The sequence below is a fragment of the Bombina bombina genome, chromosome 3, assembly GCF_027579735.1.
Source record: "Bombina bombina isolate aBomBom1 chromosome 3, aBomBom1.pri, whole genome shotgun sequence".
In the NCBI taxonomy this organism is placed as follows: domain Eukaryota; kingdom Metazoa; phylum Chordata; class Amphibia; order Anura; family Bombinatoridae; genus Bombina; species Bombina bombina.
Window position 1 is genome coordinate 1248176999 of NC_069501.1, and position 22553 is coordinate 1248199551.

Here is a 22553-nt window from a genome sequence, read left to right on the forward strand (position 1 = left end):
TCTATAAGAATGTTATCCATTTGCAAGAGCACTAGATGGCAGCAATTCTGTAAGAATGTTATCCATTTGCAAGAGCACTAGATGGCAGCAGTTCTGTAAGAATCTTATTCATTTGCAAGAGCACTAGATGGCAGCAGTTCTGTAAGAATGTTATCCATTTGCAAGAGCACTAGATGGCAGCAGTTCTGTAAGAATGTTATCCATTTGCAAGAGCACTAGATGGCAGCAGTTCTGTAAGAATGTTATCCATTTGCAAGAGCACTAGATGGCAGCAGTTCTGTAAGAATGTTATCCATTTGCAAGAGCACTAGAGGGCAGCAGTTCTGTAAGAATGTTATCCATTTGCAAGAGCACTAGATGGCAGCAGTTCTGTAAGAATGTTATCCATTTGCAAGAGCACTAGATGGCAGCAGTTCTGTAAGAATGGTATCCATTTGCAAGAGCACTAGAGGGCAGCAGTTCTATAAGAATCTTATTCATTTGCAAGAGCACTAGATGGCAGCAGTTCTGTAAGAATGTTATTCATTTGCAAGAGCACTAGAGGGCAGCAGTTCTGTAAGAATGTTATCCATTTGCAAGAGCACTAGAGGGCAGCAGTTCTGTAAGAATGTTATCCATTTGCAAGAGCACTAGATGGCAGCAGTTCTGTAAGAATCTTATTCATTTGCAAGAGCACTAGAGGGCAGCAGTTCTGTAAGAATGTTATCCATTTGCAAGAGCACTAGATGGCAGCAGTTCTGTAAGAATGTTATCCATTTGCAAGAGCACTAGAGGGCAGCAGTTCTATAAGAATGTTATCCATTTGCAAGAGCACTAGATGGCAGCAGTTCTGTAAGAATGTGATCCATTTGCAAGAGCACTAGATGGCAGCAGTTCTATAAGAATGTTATCCATTTGCAAGAGCACTAGATGGCAGCAATTCTGTAAGAATGTTATCCATTTGCAAGAGCACTAGATGGCAGCAGTTCTGTAAGAATCTTATTCATTTGCAAGAGCACTAGATGGCAGCAGTTCTGTAAGAATGTTATCCATTTGCAAGAGCACTAGAGGGCAGCAGTTCTGTAAGAATGTTATCCATTTGCAAGAGCACTAGATGGCAGCAGTTCTGTAAGAATGGTATCCATTTGCAAGAGCACTAGAGGGCAGCAGTTCTATAAGAATCTTATTCATTTGCAAGAGCACTAGATGGCAGCAGTTCTGTAAGAATGTTATTCATTTGCAAGAGCACTAGAGGGCAGCAGTTCTGTAAGAATGTTATCCATTTGCAAGAGCACTAGAGGGCAGCAGTTCTGTAAGAATGTTATCCATTTGCAAGAGCACTAGATGGCAGCAGTTCTGTAAGAATCTTATTCATTTGCAAGAGCACTAGAGGGCAGCAGTTCTGTAAGAATGTTATCCATTTGCAAGAGCACTAGATGGCAGCAGTTCTGTAAGAATGTTATCCATTTGCAAGAGCACTAGAGGGCAGCAGTTCTATAAGAATGTTATCCATTTGCAAGAGCACTAGATGGCAGCAGTTCTGTAAGAATGTTATCCATTTGCAAGAGCACTAGATGGCAGCAGTTCTGTAAGAATGTTATCCATTTGCAGGAGCACTAGATGGCAGCAGTTCTGTAAGAATCTTATTCATTTGCAAGAGCACTAGAGGGCAGCAGTTCTGTAAGAATGTTATCCATTTGCAAGAGCACTAGATGGCAGCAGTTCTGTAAGAATGTTATCCATTTGCAAGAGCACTAGATGGCAGCAGTTCTGTAAGAATGTTATCCATTTGCAGGAGCACTAGATGGCAGCAGTTCTGTAAGAATGTTATCCATTTGCAAGAGCACTAGATGGCAGCAGTTCTGTAAGAATGTTATCCATTTGCAAGAGCACTAGATGGCAGCAGTTCTGTAAGAATGTTATCCATTTGCAAGAGCACTAGATGGCAGCAGTTCTGTAAGAATGTTATCCATTTGCAAGAGCACTAGATGGCAGCAGTTCTGTAAGAATGTTATCCATTTGCAAGAGCACTAGATGGCAGCAGTTCTGTAAGAATGTTATCCATTTGCAAGAGCACTAGAGGGCAGCAGTTCTGTAAGAATGTTATCCATTTGCAAGAGCACTAGATGGCAGCAGTTCTGTAAGAATGTTATCCATTTGCAAGAGCACTAGAGGGCAGCAGTTCTATAAGAATGTTATCCATTTGCAAGAGCACTAGATGGCAGCAGTTCTGTAAGAATGTTATCCATTTGCAAGAGCACTAGAGGGCAGCAGTTCTGTAAGAATGTTATCCATTTGCAAGAGCACTAGATGGCAGCAGTTCTGTAAGAATGTTATCCATTTGCAAGAGCACTAGAGGGCAGCACTATTTCCTACCATTTAGTGCTCTAGATGCTACCTAGGTATCTCTTCAACACAGAATAACATGGGAATGATACAAATTTGAAAATAGAAATAAATTGGAAACATTTTTAAAAATTGTATGCTCTGTCGGAATCACAAAAGAAAATGTTTGGGTTTCATGTCCCTTTAAGTCTTCCATTCTTGTTTGGTTTACACTTCAGATGTTGGTGGGAAGATTTGTTTATAATACATCACTTTTTCTCTATGAAAACCAAAAAGAGCAGTCGATTTAACAACAGGATTGACGACTCAACTTAGATAACATTTTGTTACCTGGTTTTCATCAAACACCAATTAAAGCACCCAAGGCCATTGCTAAAAAATAAATCAAATTCGTAATCTACTGCACATAGAGCAGGGGAATAGCTCTTACTATGCCCAAGCTGTCATCCTATACAACAACAGGTTATACTTGTACCACTTTGTAGATCCTTAAAGGGACAGTACAGTCAAAATGAAACTTTTGTGTTTCTGATAGAGCATGCAACTTTATACAACCTTCCATTTTTTCTAATTTGCTTCAGTCTCTTGGTATCCTTTGTTTAAAATCATGCCTAGGTAGGCTCAAGGGCAGCAATGTATTGCTATTAGCTAGCTGGTGATTGGTGGATGCACATATATGCCTATTATATGCCTATTAGAGTTAATTTTACTAAGCCCCCACCACTATTAACCCCTAAACTGACATTCTCCACTACATTTATCCCCTAAGTCCCAGACCCCAGCTTCACTAGCCCCATAACTATGCAAAACAACATTAGACAGACTGCTTTTTTTTTTTTTTTAACAATTTAATAAAACATTCTATGGTCTACAATTTTTGAGGATTTATTCATATTTAGCACAGTCTTTTTGGTTAACCAAACTTATTTCTAGAGCTTATTGATCGATTACTAAATTACTTACTGCATTTTAAATGGTTTAAATACTATATTAAGCTTCTGTCCTTTCGCCAAAATTTCCAAAGATTTATGATGAATTCATGCTATTGTATATTTTTGCTTAAATAAATTATTTTTTAGGCAATTTTTTTTTTATGTATTGCTGTGTCTTAATTGCTGGTCTTAATTTGTTTTCTTCTAATAATTACCAGCACAGTGATTAGTACTTCATAATATTTCAAAGCAGGTAATTATTATTAGAAGAAGCAGTGCATTCTTCAAAGATCAGGTTTATAGGTTCATTTGAATAAAAATGAAAAGTACATGAAAGTCACAATTAAACTTTAATGATTCAGAAAGAGTGTATGATTATAAAATATCTTTTGAATAAGCTTAAAGGGCCACTAAACCCAAAATCTTTCTTTCATGATACAGATAGAGAATAGAAATTTAAACAACATTACAATTTACTTCCATTATTTATTTTGCTTCATTTTTTAAATATCCTTAGTTGAAGAAAAAGCAATGCACATGGTGAGCCAATCACACGAGGCTTCTATGTGCAGCAACCAATCAGCAGCTAGTGAGCATATCTAGATATGCTTTTCATCAAAGAATATCAAGAGAATAAAACAAATTAGATAATATAAGTAAATTAGAAAGATGTTTAAAATTGCATTCTCTTTATAAATCATAAAAGAAAAAATGTGGGTGGCATGTCCCTTTAAATATACTTAAAAGTAGACTTGTGCAGCCGAGAAATTTTCATTTTCATCCAAAATTTTCATAATGAATATTTGGGGAAATGTATTATTAATATTTATTTAAAGAAAACGAACTCTGAATTTTAGTTAAAAGTTTACATTTGTTTTCGTAAAAACAAGTGTAAATGTTTAACGCTAGAGGTGAAAAAGTTCACTTGTAGCTTTATATTTACGTTTAATGAGCTGGAGAGCTGTGTTAACCCAAACCTCTTCTTGCCAGAGCCTCAGCCGCGCTAACAGCAGGCTTAACGCATTTGGTTCCCTGTACCAGCCTTAACTTTAGTGTTGGTCCTGGGAGCCGATTTCTCTAAGTCTCCTGATAGTGCAGCCGCGGCTCTGACAAGAAGCGGATCCAGTTAGCGTGGCTCTCCAGCGTTTAAAAGGTAAGTATTAACCCACCCAAAAAAAATTAATGAAACAAATGAATACTGATGAATTTCCTCAGTATTTTTTTTATTTTACAAAGGATCATTTCTGTAATAATAAAGCAGGGGCGTATTATGGCCTAGGCCAACAAGGCCGGTGCCTAGGACAGCAGATTTGGGAGGGGCAGCACATCTGCCCTATACTCTCTCTAAAAGCAAGCACACAGTACAGTGAGCGATAAAGTGCAGACTTTTACAGAGAAGACAAGTCACATGCGCTGATAAAGGTCGCTCTTCACAGGTAGTGCTTCTTTAAACTGTTGCTTCATTTAGAACCGCCGGCATTTTTGCAGTGGAAGCATTCTTAGTGAGAAACTTGCCCAGGGGATATGCTTACAAGGTGAGGCTGGAGGAGAAGACCTTGTGCCGATATGCTGCCTCCCCTTGTCAGCTGTGGTGGGTCTGCGAGTGCAGTGCTTATTGCAGGTCTTAGTTACTAACAGACTGGATACGTCTGTGCACTACTTGGATCAGCTTGTGATGTCTAATCATAAACTCTCAGTGCTAATGTATGTTAGTTACTAATAGCTAGCTTTCTCTGCATTCATGTGATGTCTAATCATAAACTCTCAGCGCTAATGTATGTTAGCTACTAATAGCTAGCTTTCTCTGCATTCATGTGATGTCTAATCATAAACTCTCAGCGCTAAGGTATGTTAGCTACTAATAGCTAGCTTTCTCTGCATTCATGTGATATCTAATCATAAAATCTCAGCGCTAATGTATGTTAGTTACTAATAGCTAGCTTTCTCTGCATTCATGAATCCACAGAGTAAATTGTAAACTGACACTTAAAAAGTTTCATTACTTGAATGATGGTAATTACTGTATGTTGTTGCATGTGAAGGACAGTGATTGTTTCAAACTGTATTCTTCTTTCCCTCCCTTCCCCTCTCCCTTCTATCCCTTTCTCCCTCCCTTCCTCCCTCAACTCCCTCCCTCCCTCAACTCCCTCCCTTCCTTCTTTCTCTCAACTCCATCCCTTGCTCCCTTATTTCACTCCTTTCTTTCTTTCTTTCTTTCTTTCTTTCTTTCTTTCTTTCACTTCTTTCCCTCCCCTTCCCCCCCCCCACACTTTTCTCTTCTCTCCCTCCCTCCCTCCCTCCCTCCCTCCCTCCTTTCCTTCCTTCTTTGCTTTCCCTCCCTTTTCTCCCCTCCCCATCTTTTCTCTCCCTTCTCTCAGGGATAAAATGGTATGAGATGCATGCAATGCAACCCACCTGTATGCAAGTGTTTTGCTAGCCCATTTTCTTTTGAATTTTTATGAAAGGAAAAAAAAATATATTAACACACTGACCCCAAAAAATATTAAGGGGAAAAAAGACCTAAAACCTTTGGGGGGGGGGGGCATTTAACATTGCACAAGCATTTCTTGTGAAATGTTTGTGCAATGCCGCCCCCTGCACATTCGCAGCCAATCAGCCACTAGCAGGGGGTGTCAATGAAAAAAAAGCTGTTTCTTAACTTAAATTTCAGGCAGACCTGAAACTTCAGGGGTAGAAAGCAGCATCTGTTATGTTATGGTATAACCTGGATATCGAGGGTTAATACAAGATGAAAGATGCCCTGAATATGGGAACAGCAACACACAAACCCAGTTAATTCCCCGAACGGGGAAAGTACACGTAATCCTTCTCTCCTGGAACAGGCAAAAGAATAATTTAAAGTAGCAATTCCCCCCCAAACACGAGACCAAGCTCCGTCTTGAGGGTAAAACAGGACTCTCTTTATTGAGGGCTACATGCCCGGTATTTAAGCAGGTCTCCCACCTGGTGGACAAGTATAGTACATTAGCCAATTGCAGTGGCTCAGGCATAAATGCTCCCCTTGGTACCAGTGAACCCCTCCCCCCTATCCTGGAGATAATTGGGAAGAAATCCAACTATCTCCATGGCTAGAGGAAAACGCCCTTTTACAGGATACAATAAAGATACATTGCATAAACAATTAAACAATCAAACACAAGAAAACAATTGTCTATTCACATGTAAAACAGATTAACATATCAAGTTAATTAACTGGGGAAGAAAGTTTACTCAGACAATCTGATGTTGGGCAGTCTAGTTAACATATCACACAGGAACACAATCAGTTTACCCAGACAGACTCCTGAGACACAATCAGATTAGAAACAAAAATAAAATACATCTTATTACAGAATATAATAACAGCTCTTATTAACTATTAAGTCCTTTATGCCCACTTGGTTTATAGAGTCACAATTGCTCCCACAAGAGGCACTCACACCCTGTACCCATCCTGTATTTATGGATACAGGGTGACATGGACATAAGACAGAGTACATGGGGTGTCCAGCATATAAAATTCCACATTTCCATGCAGTCTCTGGGTATCCTTAAGCCCATGTACCTCCAGCCCAAAAAATGTTCCATAACAGGCCCTCCAATGCACAGTGGCGAGATTGGTCTCGTCACATGTTAAATCTACCCCCATATGTTTACTAACCAAAAGGCAAATCATATTAATGAGCAGATTCCAGATTGACTTTTGTATTATGCATTATGCAGTACATCATTTTATATATATATATATATATATATATATATATATAACACATATGTTTTATGTACCTATTGACATTTCTTTAGCCAGCAGGGTTAAACCCCCCCCCCCATAAATAAACATAAAAATACATTCATACAAACAGACTGTGAAATGCAGTGTCACTTTCATAAAATCTGAAATCCCTTAAGAATTTGGACATCTTAACCCCTTAGGTACAAAAGAGGGCTACAACATACTGCTATGACGGCATGAGAGGGGTTAAACTACATATTAGATTAGCCATAAAATCTTATGGGAATTTCCTTTTGCTTTAATGAATTGTAAACAAATTAAAATACTCCATGAGAGGTAAGAGGCTGAATCATTTTTTTATAAAAGCATTTCATTTGGCTGAGTTTAAAAGACCACAAAAATCCTTAGAACGCTTGTCTGACAAAAAGAGATCTAATAATATATGAAAACATTTGTGTCCTAAAACAACACGGACAAAAAAAAATTGTTTCTATTCAAAATAGATTCTTCAGTAGCAACACAAAAAGTCTAATTCAGAGAGCCTGAGAAGTCAGCTTAAAGGGACACTGAACCCAAAAAAATTATTTTGTGATTCAGATAGAGCATGCAATTTTAGGCAACTTTCTAATTTACTCCTATTATCAAATGTTCTTCATTCTCTTGGTATCTTTATTTGAAATGCAAGAATGTAAGTTTAGATGCCGGCCCATTTTTGGTGAACAACCTGGGTTATACAAGTGCTGTCCAGGGTCTGAACCAAAAAATAGCTTAGATGCCTTCTTTTTCAAATAAAGATAGCAAGAGAACAAAGAAAAATTGATAATAGGAGTAAATTAAAAAGTTGCTTAAAATTGCATGCTCTATCTGAATCACGAAAGAAACAATTTGGGTTCAGTGTCCCTTTAAAGCCGTACAGATGAGAAATTTAACTGAATGCGTAATCACAAAAAAAAAATTTTTTACAGATAAATCTTCGCGTATTTAAAATTGGTATTTTTTTTTTATCAAAGCACATAGTTTACTTAAATTAAATTTGTAATTTTGTTCAGCAAAAAAAAAAAGAATTAAATAAATAAATAAAATATTGCCTGTAGGATATTATCTAATATGCGGCTAGATTTGGAGTTTGGCGGTAGCCGTGAAAACCAGCGTTAGAGGCTCCTAACGCTGGTTTTAGGCTAACTCCGGTATTTGGAGTCACTCAAAAAAGGGTCTAACACTCACTTTTCAGCCGCGACTTTTCCATACCGCAGATCCCCTTACGTCAATTGCGTATCCTATCTTTTCAATGGGATCTTCCTAACTCCGGTATTTAGAGTCGTGTCTGAAGTGAGCGTTAGAATTCTAACGACAAAACTCCAGCCGCAGAAAAAAGTCAGTAGTTAAGAGCTTTTTGGGCTAACGCCAGTTCATAAAGCTCTTAACTACTGTGCTCTAAAGTACACTAACACCCATAAACTACCTATGTACCCCTAAACCGAGGTCCCCCCACATCGCCGCCACTCTATTACATTTTTTAACCCCTAATCTGCCGACCGCTACCTACGTTATACTTATGTACCCCTAATCTGCTGCCCCTAACACCGCCGACCCCTGTATTATATTTATTAACCCCTAATCTGCCCCCCACAACGTCGCCACCAACTACTTACAATAATTAACCCCTAATCTGCCGACCGCAAAGCGCCGCTACTTAAGTTATCCTTATGTACCCCTAATCTGCTGCCCCTAACACCGCCGACCCCTATATTATATTTATTAACCCCTAATCTGCCCCCCACAACGTCACCGCTACCTACCTACACTTATTAACCCCTAATCTGCCGAGCGGACCGCACCGCTATCAGGGCCGCCATCAGGGGGTACTACAGCAGAGTGCTAATTGAGCATGGGAAATGTTATTACAAGGAGTAAAGTATTAACATTTGAGAGGATTTCTTAGTGTGCACTAAACTACTATGCGCAGTGTGTGACAGACTTGGCACTTTGTACAGTGTGTGCCTGAGTCAGAGGGCAGATCACTTTCATTTGCAGAGGAGGTAGGACTTACTTAGCAAATGTTTTTTATTTCTTTGTGCAATTTTGGATTGTAACTTCAGTGTGGTAGTAGTTGTTTGGTGGGGATAGGGGTCCATAAAAACACATTTTTTAGCAGCAGTGTATTTATGATTATTTGACAATGCTGTAGAAATTCTATATTTAAAACCATGCAGAAATGTTTCCTCCTCAATACACAAATGGTAGATGCCCTTTATATATATATATATATATATATATATATATATATATATATATATATATATATATTACATTCCAGTTTACTGCCCCTTTATGCAAGGACTTTCCAGATGCAAGGAGGCATTTTATCTACGATTTTTACATCTGCATAAAATTTTATACTCTCAGACTAAGATTGCTCAGTGTTTGAAATGAGACAGGTTAACTTAAAACTGTTCAGTTTATACTACAGCTGACTTAATTTTGAAATGCATACCAACAAGCCTAAATCCTGCATTTAACCAGATCTAATGGTATGAGTACCACAGCTTATGGTCCCACCAAGACCATATAGAGTACAGCATTTTCAAAATCCATAAGTACAGCTGACAGCTGGGAAAATTTGTACACTATATTTGAAGTGGTGCTCTTGGTTGGGGAAAATGGGGAAAAAACAAACAAACAAACATATGTCAACCTTTTAAAGGTACTTTTCTTCATATAGCCATCTACCCAGCTCATTAATGTACAATTTTGCATTCACAGAATTATTTTTGTTTGCACAAATATGATTCTTTAAAAAAGATCTCTTAATTTCTAAAAAAATATTTATCATGCATGTCACACACTGTTGATTTAGGGGATGCAAGGTGCATAAATGTTTCCTCCTGTGAGTGTTTCTGTGGTTTATGTCTTTGTGCATTGGTTTGTGTCTCTATGAGTGTGTATGTATTTTTTATCTGTGGGTCTCTCTGTGAGGGTGGGTGTGTATGTCTTTGTGCATTTTCTGTGGATGTCTGTGAGGGTGTGTGCATATGTCTTTGAGCTTTTTCTGAGCTTTTTCTGTGGGTGTCTCTGTGAGGGTGTGTGTATGTTTGTCTTTGTGTATTTTCTCTGGATGCCTCTGTGAGGGTAGGTGTGTATGTCTGTGTTTTCTGTGGATGTCTCTGTGAGGGTGTGTGTTTTATGTGGGTGTCTCTGTGTGGGTGTGTGGATGTCTTTGTGTGTTTTCTGTGGATGTCTCAGTGAGAGTGTGTGTATGTATGTCTTTCTGTGTTTTTTATGCGGTTGTCTCTCTGTGTGTGTATGTCTTTGTGTGTTTTCTGAGGCTGTCTCTGTTGGTGTTTCCTTGGGTGTATGTGCAAGTTTGAGTTTGTGTGTGTGTGTGTGTCCATTGTCTGTAGGACATTTTGACCTTACTACTAATTATTCACATCTTTCTACAGACTTTGAGACTAACAAGACCTTTCTGGAAGTAACCAATCCACCATTTAACCTTTATATTATTATTTAGGCAGTTCAGGGCCCTTCCTTTTAGCCACTGCATGCTGTTGTCATAATTTAGTTGTCATCTTCCTTTACAAAAAGATAATCAGAACTCCATATTTTGTTTTCTAAATCTCCTTTTTTTTTTTTTTACAAAACTGTAGTTTACCTCATTACTTGTCAGGTCAATGTAAACAAGTGCTTAGTGTTTGGGTGTCTGTGTCTGTGTGTGTTTCTTTGCGTGTCTGCTAGAGTGTCTACATGTGAATCCTTATATGTGAGTGTGTTTGTGTGTTTCAGTGTATGAGTGTGTCTGTGTGTGTGTGTATGTTACTACCTTTACAACATTTCCAAGTTTAAATAGACAATTAAGAATAAAGTGCATATACGTTTTAGTCACTTCGTCAAAAATTGCACATGTCAAAGGAGTGGGGGAGTGGGGGGGGGGCCCTGATCAATGGTTGAGTCAGGGGCCCCAAAATTTCTAGTGGCGGCCCTGACCGCTATTATAATAAAGTTATTAACCACTAATCCGCCTCACTAACCCTATAATAAATAGTATTAACCCCTAATCTGCCCTCCCTAACATCGCTGACACCTAACTTCAAACATTAACCCCTAATCTGCCGACCGGAGCTCACCGCTATTCTAATAAATTTCTAAACCCCTAAAGCTAAGTCTAACCCTAACCCTAACACCCCCCTAAGTTAAATATAATTTAAATCTAACGAAATAAATTAACTCTTATTAAATAACTTATTCCTATTTAAAACTAAATACTTACCTGTAAAATAAACCCTAATATAGCTACAATATAAATTATAATTACATTGTAGCTATTTTAGGATTAATATTTATTTTACAGGCAACTTTGTAATTATTTTAACCAGGTACAATAGCTATTAAATAGTTGAGAACTATTTAATAGTTACCTAGTTAAAATAATAACAAAATTACCTGTAAAATAAATCCTAACCTAAGTTACAATTAAACCTAACACTAGACTATCATTAAATTAATTAAATAAAATATCTACAATTACCTACAATTAAACCTAACACTACACTATCAATACATTAATTAAATAAAATACCTACAAATAACTACAATGAAATAAACTAACTAAAGTACAAAAAATAAAAAAGAACTAAGTTACAAAAAATAAAAAAATATTTACAAACATAAGAAAAATCTTACAACAATTTTAAACTAATTACACCTACTCTAAGCCCCCTAATAAAATAACAAAGCCCCCCAAAATAAAAAAAATGCCCTACCCTATTCTAAATTACTAAAGTTCAAAGCTCTTTTACCTTACCAGCCCTGATTGGATCAGCCAATCATATTGAACTTGATTCTGATTGGCTGATTCCATCAGCCAATCAGAATATTCCTACCTTAATTCCGATTGGCTGATAGAATCCTATCAGCCAATCAGTATTCGAGGGACGCCATCTTGGATGACGTCATTTAAAGGAACCGTCATTCGTCGTTCAGTCGTCGGGCAGGATGGATGTTCCGCGTCGGAGGTCTTTAGGATGCTGCCGCTTCGCTCCGGATGGATGACGATAGAAGATGCCGCCTGGATGAAGACTTCAATCGGATGGAAGAGCTCTTCTGCCCCGCTTGGATGAAGACTTCGACCGGATCATGGACATCTTCAGCCCCCCGCTTGGGCTTGGATCAGGACATCGGAAGAGCTCTTCTGGACCGATCGGTGAACCTGGCAGGGTGAAGACAAGGTAGGAAGATCTTCAGGGGCTTAGTGTTAGGTTTATTTTAGGGGGGTTTGGGTTAGATTAGGGGTATGTGGGTGGTGGGTTGTAATGTTGGGGGGGGTATTGTATGTTTTTTTTTTACAGGCAAAAGAGATGAACTTCTTGGGGCATGCCCCGCAAAGGGCCCTGTTCAGGGCTGGTAAGGTAAAAGAGCTTTGAACTTTAGTAATTTAGAATAGGGTAGGGCATTTTTTTATTTTGGGGGGCTTTGTTATTTTATTAGGGGGCTTAGAGTAGGTGTAATTAGTTTAAAATTGTTGTAAGATTTTTCTTATGTTTGTAAATATTTTTTTATTTTTTGTAACTTAGTTCTTTTTTATTTTTTGTACTTTAGTTAGTTTATTTCATTGTAGTTATTTGTAGGTATTTTATTTAATTAATGTATTGATAGTGTAGTGTTAGGTTAATTGTAGATAATTATAGGTATTTTATTTAATTAATTTAATGATAGTCTAGTGTTAGGTTTAATTGTAACTTAGGTTAGGATTTATTTTACAGGTAATTTTGTTATTATTTTAACTAGGTAACTATTAAATAGTTCTTAACTATTTAATAGCTATTGTACCTGGTTAAAATAATTACAAAGTTGCCTGTAAAATAAATATTAATCCTAAAATAGCTACAATGTAATTATAATTTATATTGTAGCTATATTAGGATTTATTTTACAGGTAAGTATTTAGCTTTAATAGGAATAATTTATTTAATAAGAGTTAATTATTTTCGTTAGATTAAAATTATATTTAACTTAGGGGGGTGTTAGTGTTAGGGTTAGACTTAGCTTTAGGGGTTAATACATTTATTAGAATAGCGGTGAGCTCCGGTCGGCAGATTAGGGGTTAATAATTGAAGTTAGGTGTCGGCGACGTTAGGGAGGGCAGATTAGGGGTTAATACTATTTATTATAGGGTTAGTTAGGCGGATTAGGGGTTAATAACTTTATTATAGTAGCGGTGCGGTCCGCTCGGCAAATTAGGGGTTAATAAGTGTAGGCAGGTGGGGGCGACATTGTGGGTGGCAGATTAGGGGTTAATAAATATAATACAGGGGTCGGTGGTGTTAGGGGCAGCAGATTAGGGGTACATAGGGATAATGTAGGTAGCGACGGTTTACGGAGCGGCAGATTAGGGGTTAATAATATAATGCAGGGGTCAGCGATAGCGGGGGCGGCAGAATAGGGGTTAATAAGTGTAAGGTTAGGGGTGTTTAGACTCTGGGTACATGTTAGAGTGTGCAGACGTAGGAAGTGTTTCCCGATAGGAAACAATGGGGCTGCGTTAGGAGCTGAACGCGGCTTTTTTGCAGGTGTTAGTTTTTTTTTCAGCTCAAACAGCCCCATTGTTTTCTATGGGGGAATCGTGCACGATCACGTTTTTGAGGCTGGCCGCTTGCGTAAGCAACTCTGGTATCGAGAGTTGAAGTTGCGTTAAATATGCTCTACGCTCCTTTTTTGGAGCCTAACGCAGCGATTCTGTAGACTCTCAATACCAGAGTTATTTTTATGGTGCGGCCAGAAAAAAGCCGGCGTTAGCTACACGGGTCCTTACCGACAAAACTCTAAATCTAGCCGTTAGTGATTTGTATGTTTAGCATGTTTACTTTGTAAATAAACAATGCATTTTCTTTGACGCATATATCTAGGGCAGCTGTGATATGTCTCTCTAATTATAATTCTGGGTAGCCGAGTCACTGGAAATGTCTTTGTATATTTAAAAGTCTGACTACAGATCCTAATATATATATCAATCAGAATGTTAATCATTGCAATTAATTGTTTGGATATTATAAACATGTTAATTAAAACAAAATAACACAAAATTATATAAAACAGTTAATAGTACACATCTTTAATTAATATTAATGATTAAGTGAAAAATCTGCATAATGAGATAAACATCTTTTAAACTAAAGTTTGTGTTTCTAACATTTTTTTAGAGACCTCTCCGTACTGACAAGGAGTCAGATTATATCACCTAAGCTGCAAGCTTTTAAATATAAGGCCCCTAATGAGAAATGTAAGATGGCATTGTTCCCTGCAACAATCTACGTGCTTGATAAAGCATGGGTTGCGTCACAACATACACACATGATTCTGAATAGCAGGTGTACTTATTTCACACAGATTTATTTGCCTTATACTTTTGATTTTGAAAAGAGCTGTATATATTCTAACTCTCAATAATTACCTATATATTTCCTTAGATGCCCACCAATCAGATATCCTCAAAGCATACATTTATTGTTTCACTTTTTATGGGACCACAAAAATGATGGCAAACATTCTATTTTTACCAAGGGTCATAAAAACTGTTGGCTGCCATTTTGAAATCCATGATCTAGGAAATCAGTCTCATTTTGATTTAAAGTATAAACAGTTAAGCACACTCTGCAATTTCCATAGATCATACTTCAATGGTATATCAGGCTTTAAAAAACGTCCCAAGTCTACTCCAAAATGCCCAAATAAGAACTACCCCCTGTCTTTCCCACATACAGTATTTTACATAAACAGTATTGCTAAGGTTCAGATAAACATACCTAACAGAATGTCACTAATACCTTCTAAGACTGGGAGGCTAAAGCTATATAAGGGAGACTCATGGGTGGGTTGTGGGCTCAGTCATGACCTGCAGGGGTGGAGTCACAGTACAGTGTTACATAGGAGGGTTTCGGGTAGCTGGGGCCGGCAGTGGGTAGGGCTGGGCAGTCCCTGTATTCACTTTGGAAACCTGGACTTTTATAAAAAACAGCTCCGAAACCAGTTAAGCATTATGCAGAGCAGTTGGTAGCTCTGGGTAAATGCAGATAATATAGAGTAAATAAAGAAATAGATTATTAAATGTCTAAGTGTGTTCCAATCTAAATACAAACACAAACAAATGATCATTTATAATCAGTTCTAGCAGATTTAATTATGATATATTTATGTACATTTATGCTAATTAGCATTTTTTTGTTTACAAAAAAATGGGAGCTGTAGTCCCACTTTATAACGGACTGAAAGAAAAAAAAATCTCTCTTCCAGATCATTGTGACCCCAGCAGCAGACTACTGAGACCCCAGCTTTAGACTGTCCTCAGCCATTTAGATATACCCCTTGCCCCATGGCAACCAAAGTCTGAATGTCATATGAAAATGTAATCTAATTACTATAGAATCAAGTAGCTCTTCCAAATAACAAAGAAATTAGAAAGAAAATCCCCATCTCAGTGCACCTCAGGCCAGTGCATGCAGTTATTTACCATATGTACATATCATGCACATTTTAGCTACAAGGGCAAACAAACTACCAACGTTCATTTACACAGTGTTTTCTCTTAGGAGTAAAAGACAAAGCAACATTTTATGTAGCAATTAATATAACTAAAGTAATTTCAAGGGGTGACTTTAAATGATCAAATAACAAAAGGAAAAAAGTACAACTGGGACGATGGCATCCCTCTTTAGGCTGGCAGGAACCGTTACTGAAGTCTGTATTAGTCAAAGGTTAGTGCGTACCCATGTTATTAGACATATCGTCTGCACAATGAGAGGAAAATATTAAATCTTAGGCTTACCTTCCCATTAGGACTGGCCTTCTTAAATACTCTGCAAAATAAAAAAACACTAATTTCAATAAAGGAAACACATTCAAGAGAAAAAAAGATAAACACATTCTTTTTAAAGATTTTATATAATGTTGAAGGAGAGATGTGCAAAGTATATATATACTGTATATCAAAATCAGAATGTTTATCTTTGCAATTAATTGTTTGGATATTAAAAACATGTTAATTAAAAGAAATAACACAAAATAATATGAAATGGTTAATAGTACACAACTTGAATTAATATTAATGATTAAGTGAAAAATCCTACATTCAAACACATTAGGCCGTCGTCATCAATACTGGATCAATAAATTAAGTTTTACTTTCACTGATTATGTATATTTGGTTTTCTTTGAAGGCCTGTGGAACCCTTACAAAACCACCCTTGTATGCTATACAACATATGCAATTTAAAAGTACTTGTAATGAAATGTTCAGTATAAGTGGGGATACAAAAGGCAAAAGCAGATATTCCAAAGGACAAAATTAAGGTAAATGAGCTATTTAGAAATAATTTAATACATTCCAGGAGGTAAAAAAGATCACTGTGAACACATTAAGGGCCAGGTTACAAGTGGAGTGGTATTTAATACTTTCGCTCCCGTGCTAACTCCATTATAAGTAAGCTTTTTGCGTGCCTGGGGAAGCACTCGTATTACAAGTTCAAAAAGTAAAAAGTTTCCGCTTCTGTGCTAACTCAATGCGTGCAAAAAGCCGAACTTTGAATATTGAGATCACGTTACCGTATTCCCAATCAAAGTCAGTGGAGCAAAAAAAGTGGGGGGAAAAAACACCATACTCGCCCGCAAAGCCGATTGCATATTCTCAAGTGCACTAACCTGACATGAAAATATTATTTCACATTCCAATGTTCTTTACATAGCAGAATATGTTCTATTTATTCATAAATACATATTTCTAAACATATCTGATGGTATTCTGGTACACTATATATATATATATATATATATATATATATATATATATATATATATATATATATATATATATATATATATACATACATACATACATTATATAGATAGATAGATAGATAGATAGATAGATAGATATAGATATCATATATATATACAGATATATATTAAAAATAGATTTCAAAATACATAGACCATATTCTGCTATGTGCAGAACATTTGAATGTAAAATATCTACAGTAAATACACACTATAACACTTTAGTAAATACTTGACAGCAAAGGGCTCCAATGCACTTATATATACGTCTATATATGTATACATATGTATTTATGTGTTTATATGTATATATGTCTGTAAATACATATAAACATACATATAAATATATATATATATACACACATAGATATGCATATTTAGACATGTATATTTTTGTATCTCAATGTTAAAGCCCTTTACCTGCCTTTTTGTTAACACCTGAGACCTCATATCTTTGAGACCTTATAACTTTTTGTGAATTTTTTTTCCAATACCTTTTATTAGATGGTGTAATTATGAGTGTAACTGTACTTTGTAATGTATTTTTTGGGGGGAGGGGGTTGACACTTTTTTGTTTCATGAAACAGTTAACCAGGGTTCTGAGGACACAATAATCATTCTAGCGTAAATCGCAATTGCACTCAAGTGTTTGCATTAAAGGGACAGTCTAGTCCAAAATAAACTTTCATGATTCAGATAGAGCATGTAATTTTAAACAATTTTCAAATTTACTTTTATCACCAATTTTGCTTTGTTCTCTTGGTATTCTTAGTTGAAAGCTAAACCTAGGCGGTTCATATGCTAATTTCTAAGCCCTTGAAGGCCGCCTCTTCTCTCAGGGCATTTTAAAAAGTTTTTTCACCACTAGAGGGTGTTAGTTCATGCGTGTCATATAGATAACACTGTGCTCATGCACGTAGAGTTCAGGTGAGCCAGCTCTCATTGGCTAAAATGGATGTCTGTCAAAAGAACTGAAATAAGGGGGCAGTTTGCAGAGGCTTAGATACAAGGTAATCACAGAGGTAAAAAGTATATTTATATAACTGTGCTGGTTGTGTAAAACTGCGGAAATGGGTAATAAAGGGATTATCTATCTTTTTAAACAATACAAATTCTGGTGTAGACTGTCCTTTTAACTTTCAACTTGTAATAAGAGCGTTGTACCAGATGCGCACAAACAGCCGTGATAAACCCCTTTTCGCTTGCGCCTAGCTGTTGGCATGCCACTCATAATCTGGCCCGTATAAGGGCCCTGATGATCTAAAGTTCCCCTTTGAAATGATCTAAGAAGTCTCGTCAGTAATGTGAGGCCCATTTTACCATGTGAGCTATTTATACAGCTATGCAGGGTTCTGTATGTGTAGGAGAGACATATACGTTATATAAATATTATTCAAAAAAGTCCCCAAAGATTTTACATGATTTCTATTCACGGCGGGGAGTTTTTAATCATCAAGTCTATGTGTTCAGCTAGCTCCCAGTTGTACACTGCTGCTCCTTCAGCAAAGGATACTAAGAGAATAAATCAACTTTATAATAGAATTATTATGGAAAGTTGTTTTAAATTGGGTTTTATGTCCTTTTTATTCTTCTTTCTTGCATTATATTACATTTTTGATGCATTTTTAAAAAGTTTCCAATTTATTTCTATTATCAAATGTGCTTTGTTCCCGTGTTGATTGAAGAGATACCTAGGTAGGTATTTGGTGCTCTACATGGCAGGAAACAGTGATGTCATCTAGTGCTCTGGCAAATGGATAACATTATTGCAAACCACTGCCATATAGTGTTGCAGACATGTGCACAATCCTGAAAAAAGATACTAAGAGAACGAAGACAATTTGATAATATAAGTAAATAAAGTTGTGTAAAACTGCATGTTCTATCTGAATCATGAAAGATGAAGGTTGATAGGTTGATAGGTACTTCCTACTAATGCTCATTGGCCGATAGATACTTCCTGTTAATGTTTATTGGTTGACAGGTTCTTCCTACGGATGCTCACTAAGCATATGCGGGAAGTATCACCTATAAGCCACTTAGCATCAGTAGAAAGTGCACAACTGATACTGGAATGTTTAAACAGATTACATATTCATATTTTTTTAGGCAAAAAATGCCTAAAGGTATAAACACTATGGTTATATATGGATGACATATATAGGTATAAACACTATGGTTATATATGGATGACATATATAGGTATAAACACTATGGTTATATATGGATGACATATATAGGTATAAACACTATGGTTATATATGGATGACATATATAGGTATAAACACTATGGTTATATATGGATGACATATATAGGCATAAACACTATGGTTATATATGGATGACATATATAAGTATAAACACTATGGTTATATATGGATGACATATATACGTATAAACACTATGGTTATATATGGATGACATATATACGTATAAACACTATGGTTATATATGGATGACATATATACGTATAAACACTATGGTTATATATGGATGACATATATAGGTATAAACACTATGGTTATATATGGATGACATATATACGTATAAACACTATGGTTATATATGGATGACATATATACGTATAAACACTATGGTTATATATGGATGACATATATACGTATAAACACTATGGTTATATATGGATGACATATATAGGTATAAACACTATGGTTATATATGGATGACATATATAGGTATAAACACTATGGTTATATATGGATGACATATATACGTATAAACACTATGGTTATATATGGATGGCATATATACGTATAAACACTATGGTTATATATGGATGACATATATAGGTATAAACACTATGGTTATATATGGATGACATATATAGGTATAAACACTTTGGTTATATATGGATGACATATATAGGTATAAACACTATGGTTATATATGGATGACATATATAGGTATAAACACTATGGTTATATATGGATGACATATATACGTATAAACACTATGGTTATATATGGATGACATATATACGTATAAACACTATGGTTATATATGTATGACATATATACGTATAAACACTATGGTTATATATGGATGACATATATAGGTATAAACACTATGGTTATATATGGATGACATATATATATATATATATATATATATATATATATATATATATTTTATTGAAGTGTCCCTGAAATTCAGTGCTATTGCTGTACTGTGTTTTCTCACTGATAATTTTAGACATACATGTTAAAATGGATTTGAATGTAATAAAGGACACAGAATGTGTGCCATTTGCCTAGAACGTACATTATTTATATTTGATACATTTTGCAATTATTTATAAAATTTCTGTCTACAAGGATGTCAAATCTAATACAAGAAATATGACTGTTTTTATGGCATGATGTCATATGCTCTTGGAGGTTATAGTGACACACTAAGTGCGGTTTTATGTGTACGAGATGACTCATTTTGCTTTTTTACTGTCACATGGTTCATTCATTAAGTTTTGCTCCCTATTGAAATAAAAGGAAAGAAAAAATCAATATTCCCCATGCTGCTTTTCATTCTGATATATATATATATATAAAGTAATGAAGAGTGCACTCAACAGGACTTTTCAAAGTTTTATTCCAATTATGTGAACGTTTCCGGGGGGATTAGCCCCTTCCTCAGACATACAAAATACAATATTGTATAATCATGTATGTATAATCATATTGTATTTTGTATGTCTGAGGAAGGGGCTAATCCCCCGAAAACGTTCACATAATTGGAATAAAACTTTGAAAAGTCCTGTTGAGTGCACTCTTCATTACTTTCTATTTACCTATCTGCTGCACCCTGGGCATGTGATTTGGATTTCTGGAGTGCTTGTCTACTTTGAACTTTATATATATATACACACACACACAGTATATATATTTGTGTGCAGTATGAATACTTGTGTAGTTACTGTGGGCTAGATAACAAATGGCTCGCTAATGTTTGCGTGAGTCGCGATAAGCAGTATTGCGACCACACTAACTTAGGCGGGTATTACAAGCTGAATGTAAACATGTTTGCTCAAGCTCAAACTAAACTGAGCTTCTCGGGTTAGAGAGACTGAAGACCTTGCGTAAAGGTTAAGGGTAAAAAAAAATCACAACATAAATACATTAAAATAAACTGTTACACTCATATATACACTATCTGATAAAAACTATTCATAGAAACACATTTTTTTAAGGAATAATATGTGTATGGTATATGACAAGGTATTTGAATGGGGAAAGATATATCGTATACATATATGTCTAAATATGTGTGGCAAACAAGTTAGATGTTAACAAAAACAGATATGCTCAACACAATGTGCTAAAAAACAATACTCTCCTTGTTAGAATAAAAAGATGACCGCTGCCCTTCCTTAGTCTCTCCCCAAGGACTGTGCAAACAATGGACAAAACGAAATGGATGGCGCTGGTCTTGAGGTATAGTTAATTTCTAATGATAGATAGAAATGGACTTGATGTGCAAGTTAAATCCGTTATAATAATGTGCAATATACTCACTCCTTCAGTAGTGTGAGTCCTGCTTCTAAGGTATGTCTCTCTCCAAAGGAACAACAAGGTGATTTTCAACAGGGCTGGAAAAGGATTAAAACCCCATCAGCAGTAAAGTAATAACTTAGGTTGAAAAACAAGTAGTAACTTACTTATACAAAGTAGAAAGTCCGGCTCGTCACAGGAAAAAATGATTCAAATGTAAGAGATAAAAAAGGTTTATTTTAGCTCTACGCGTTTCAACGCTCAAGCGTCTTTTTCAAGAGCAATATTATTATTATGCTCTTGAAAAAGACGCTTGAGCGTTGAAACGCGTAGAGCTAAAATAAACCTTTTTTATCTCTTATATTTGAATCATTTTTTCCTGTGACGAGCCGGACTTTCTACTTTGTATAAGTAAGTTACTACTTGTTTTTCAACCTAAGTTATTACTTTACTGCTGATGGGGTTTTAATCCTTTTCCAGCCCTGTTGAAAATCACCTTGTTGTTCCTTTGGAGAGAGACATACCTTAGAAGCAGGACTCACACTACTGAAGGAGTGAGTATATTGCACATTATTATAACGGATTTAACTTGTACATCAAGTCCATTTCTATCTATCATTAGAAATGAACTATACCTCAAGACCAGCGCCATCCATTTCGTTTTGTCCAATGTCTAAATATGTGTATGGGTTATATGTGTATATATGTATATATGTGATTGCATTTATGTATTTAAATATGTATCTATATATGTATATATATATGTATATACATATATACACAAAAGAACACATATATACTTATGTATATACATATTCTTATTCACACATATATAAACTTTGGAGCCCTTTCCAGTCAAATACTTGAAAACATGAAAAAACATTTTTATTCAATTCTAATATTTAAAAAATGTGTTTACTCAGTATTTACCGTAAATGTTTTACATTCCAAAGTTCTTTGCATAGTTGAATATGTTCTTTGTATTTTTAAAAATATATTTAAAACCAAAAAGAACACTAGAGATGTGCATTAGTTTTTTTAATGAATGCACCACAACAATGAAAGAAAACAAAATAATACTGACACAAATCTATGTTTCTTAAGGGGCTAATACTCTCCAGAGCACATTAAGGTAAGTATTGAACTTTTCACCTGTAGTTTTGAAACATTTACATTTGTTTAAATGAAAACAAAATGTAAAATAACACAAATTCAGTATTCGTTTAGTTTTAA

General features: G+C 35.8%; 1 protein-coding gene across 2 annotated transcripts in view; it reads right to left on the bottom strand.

Annotated features, from left to right (window-relative positions):
• ARRB1 (arrestin beta 1) overlaps positions 1–22553 on the bottom strand; it is a 621679-nt gene that overhangs the window by 270203 nt on the left and 328923 nt on the right. For both annotated transcript variants that reach the window (XM_053708767.1, XM_053708768.1), the window contains exon 2: positions 15809–15839. In XM_053708767.1, coding sequence (XP_053564742.1) covers positions 15809–15839 — 31 coding nt within the window. The remainder of the gene's footprint in view (positions 1–15808; positions 15840–22553) is intronic.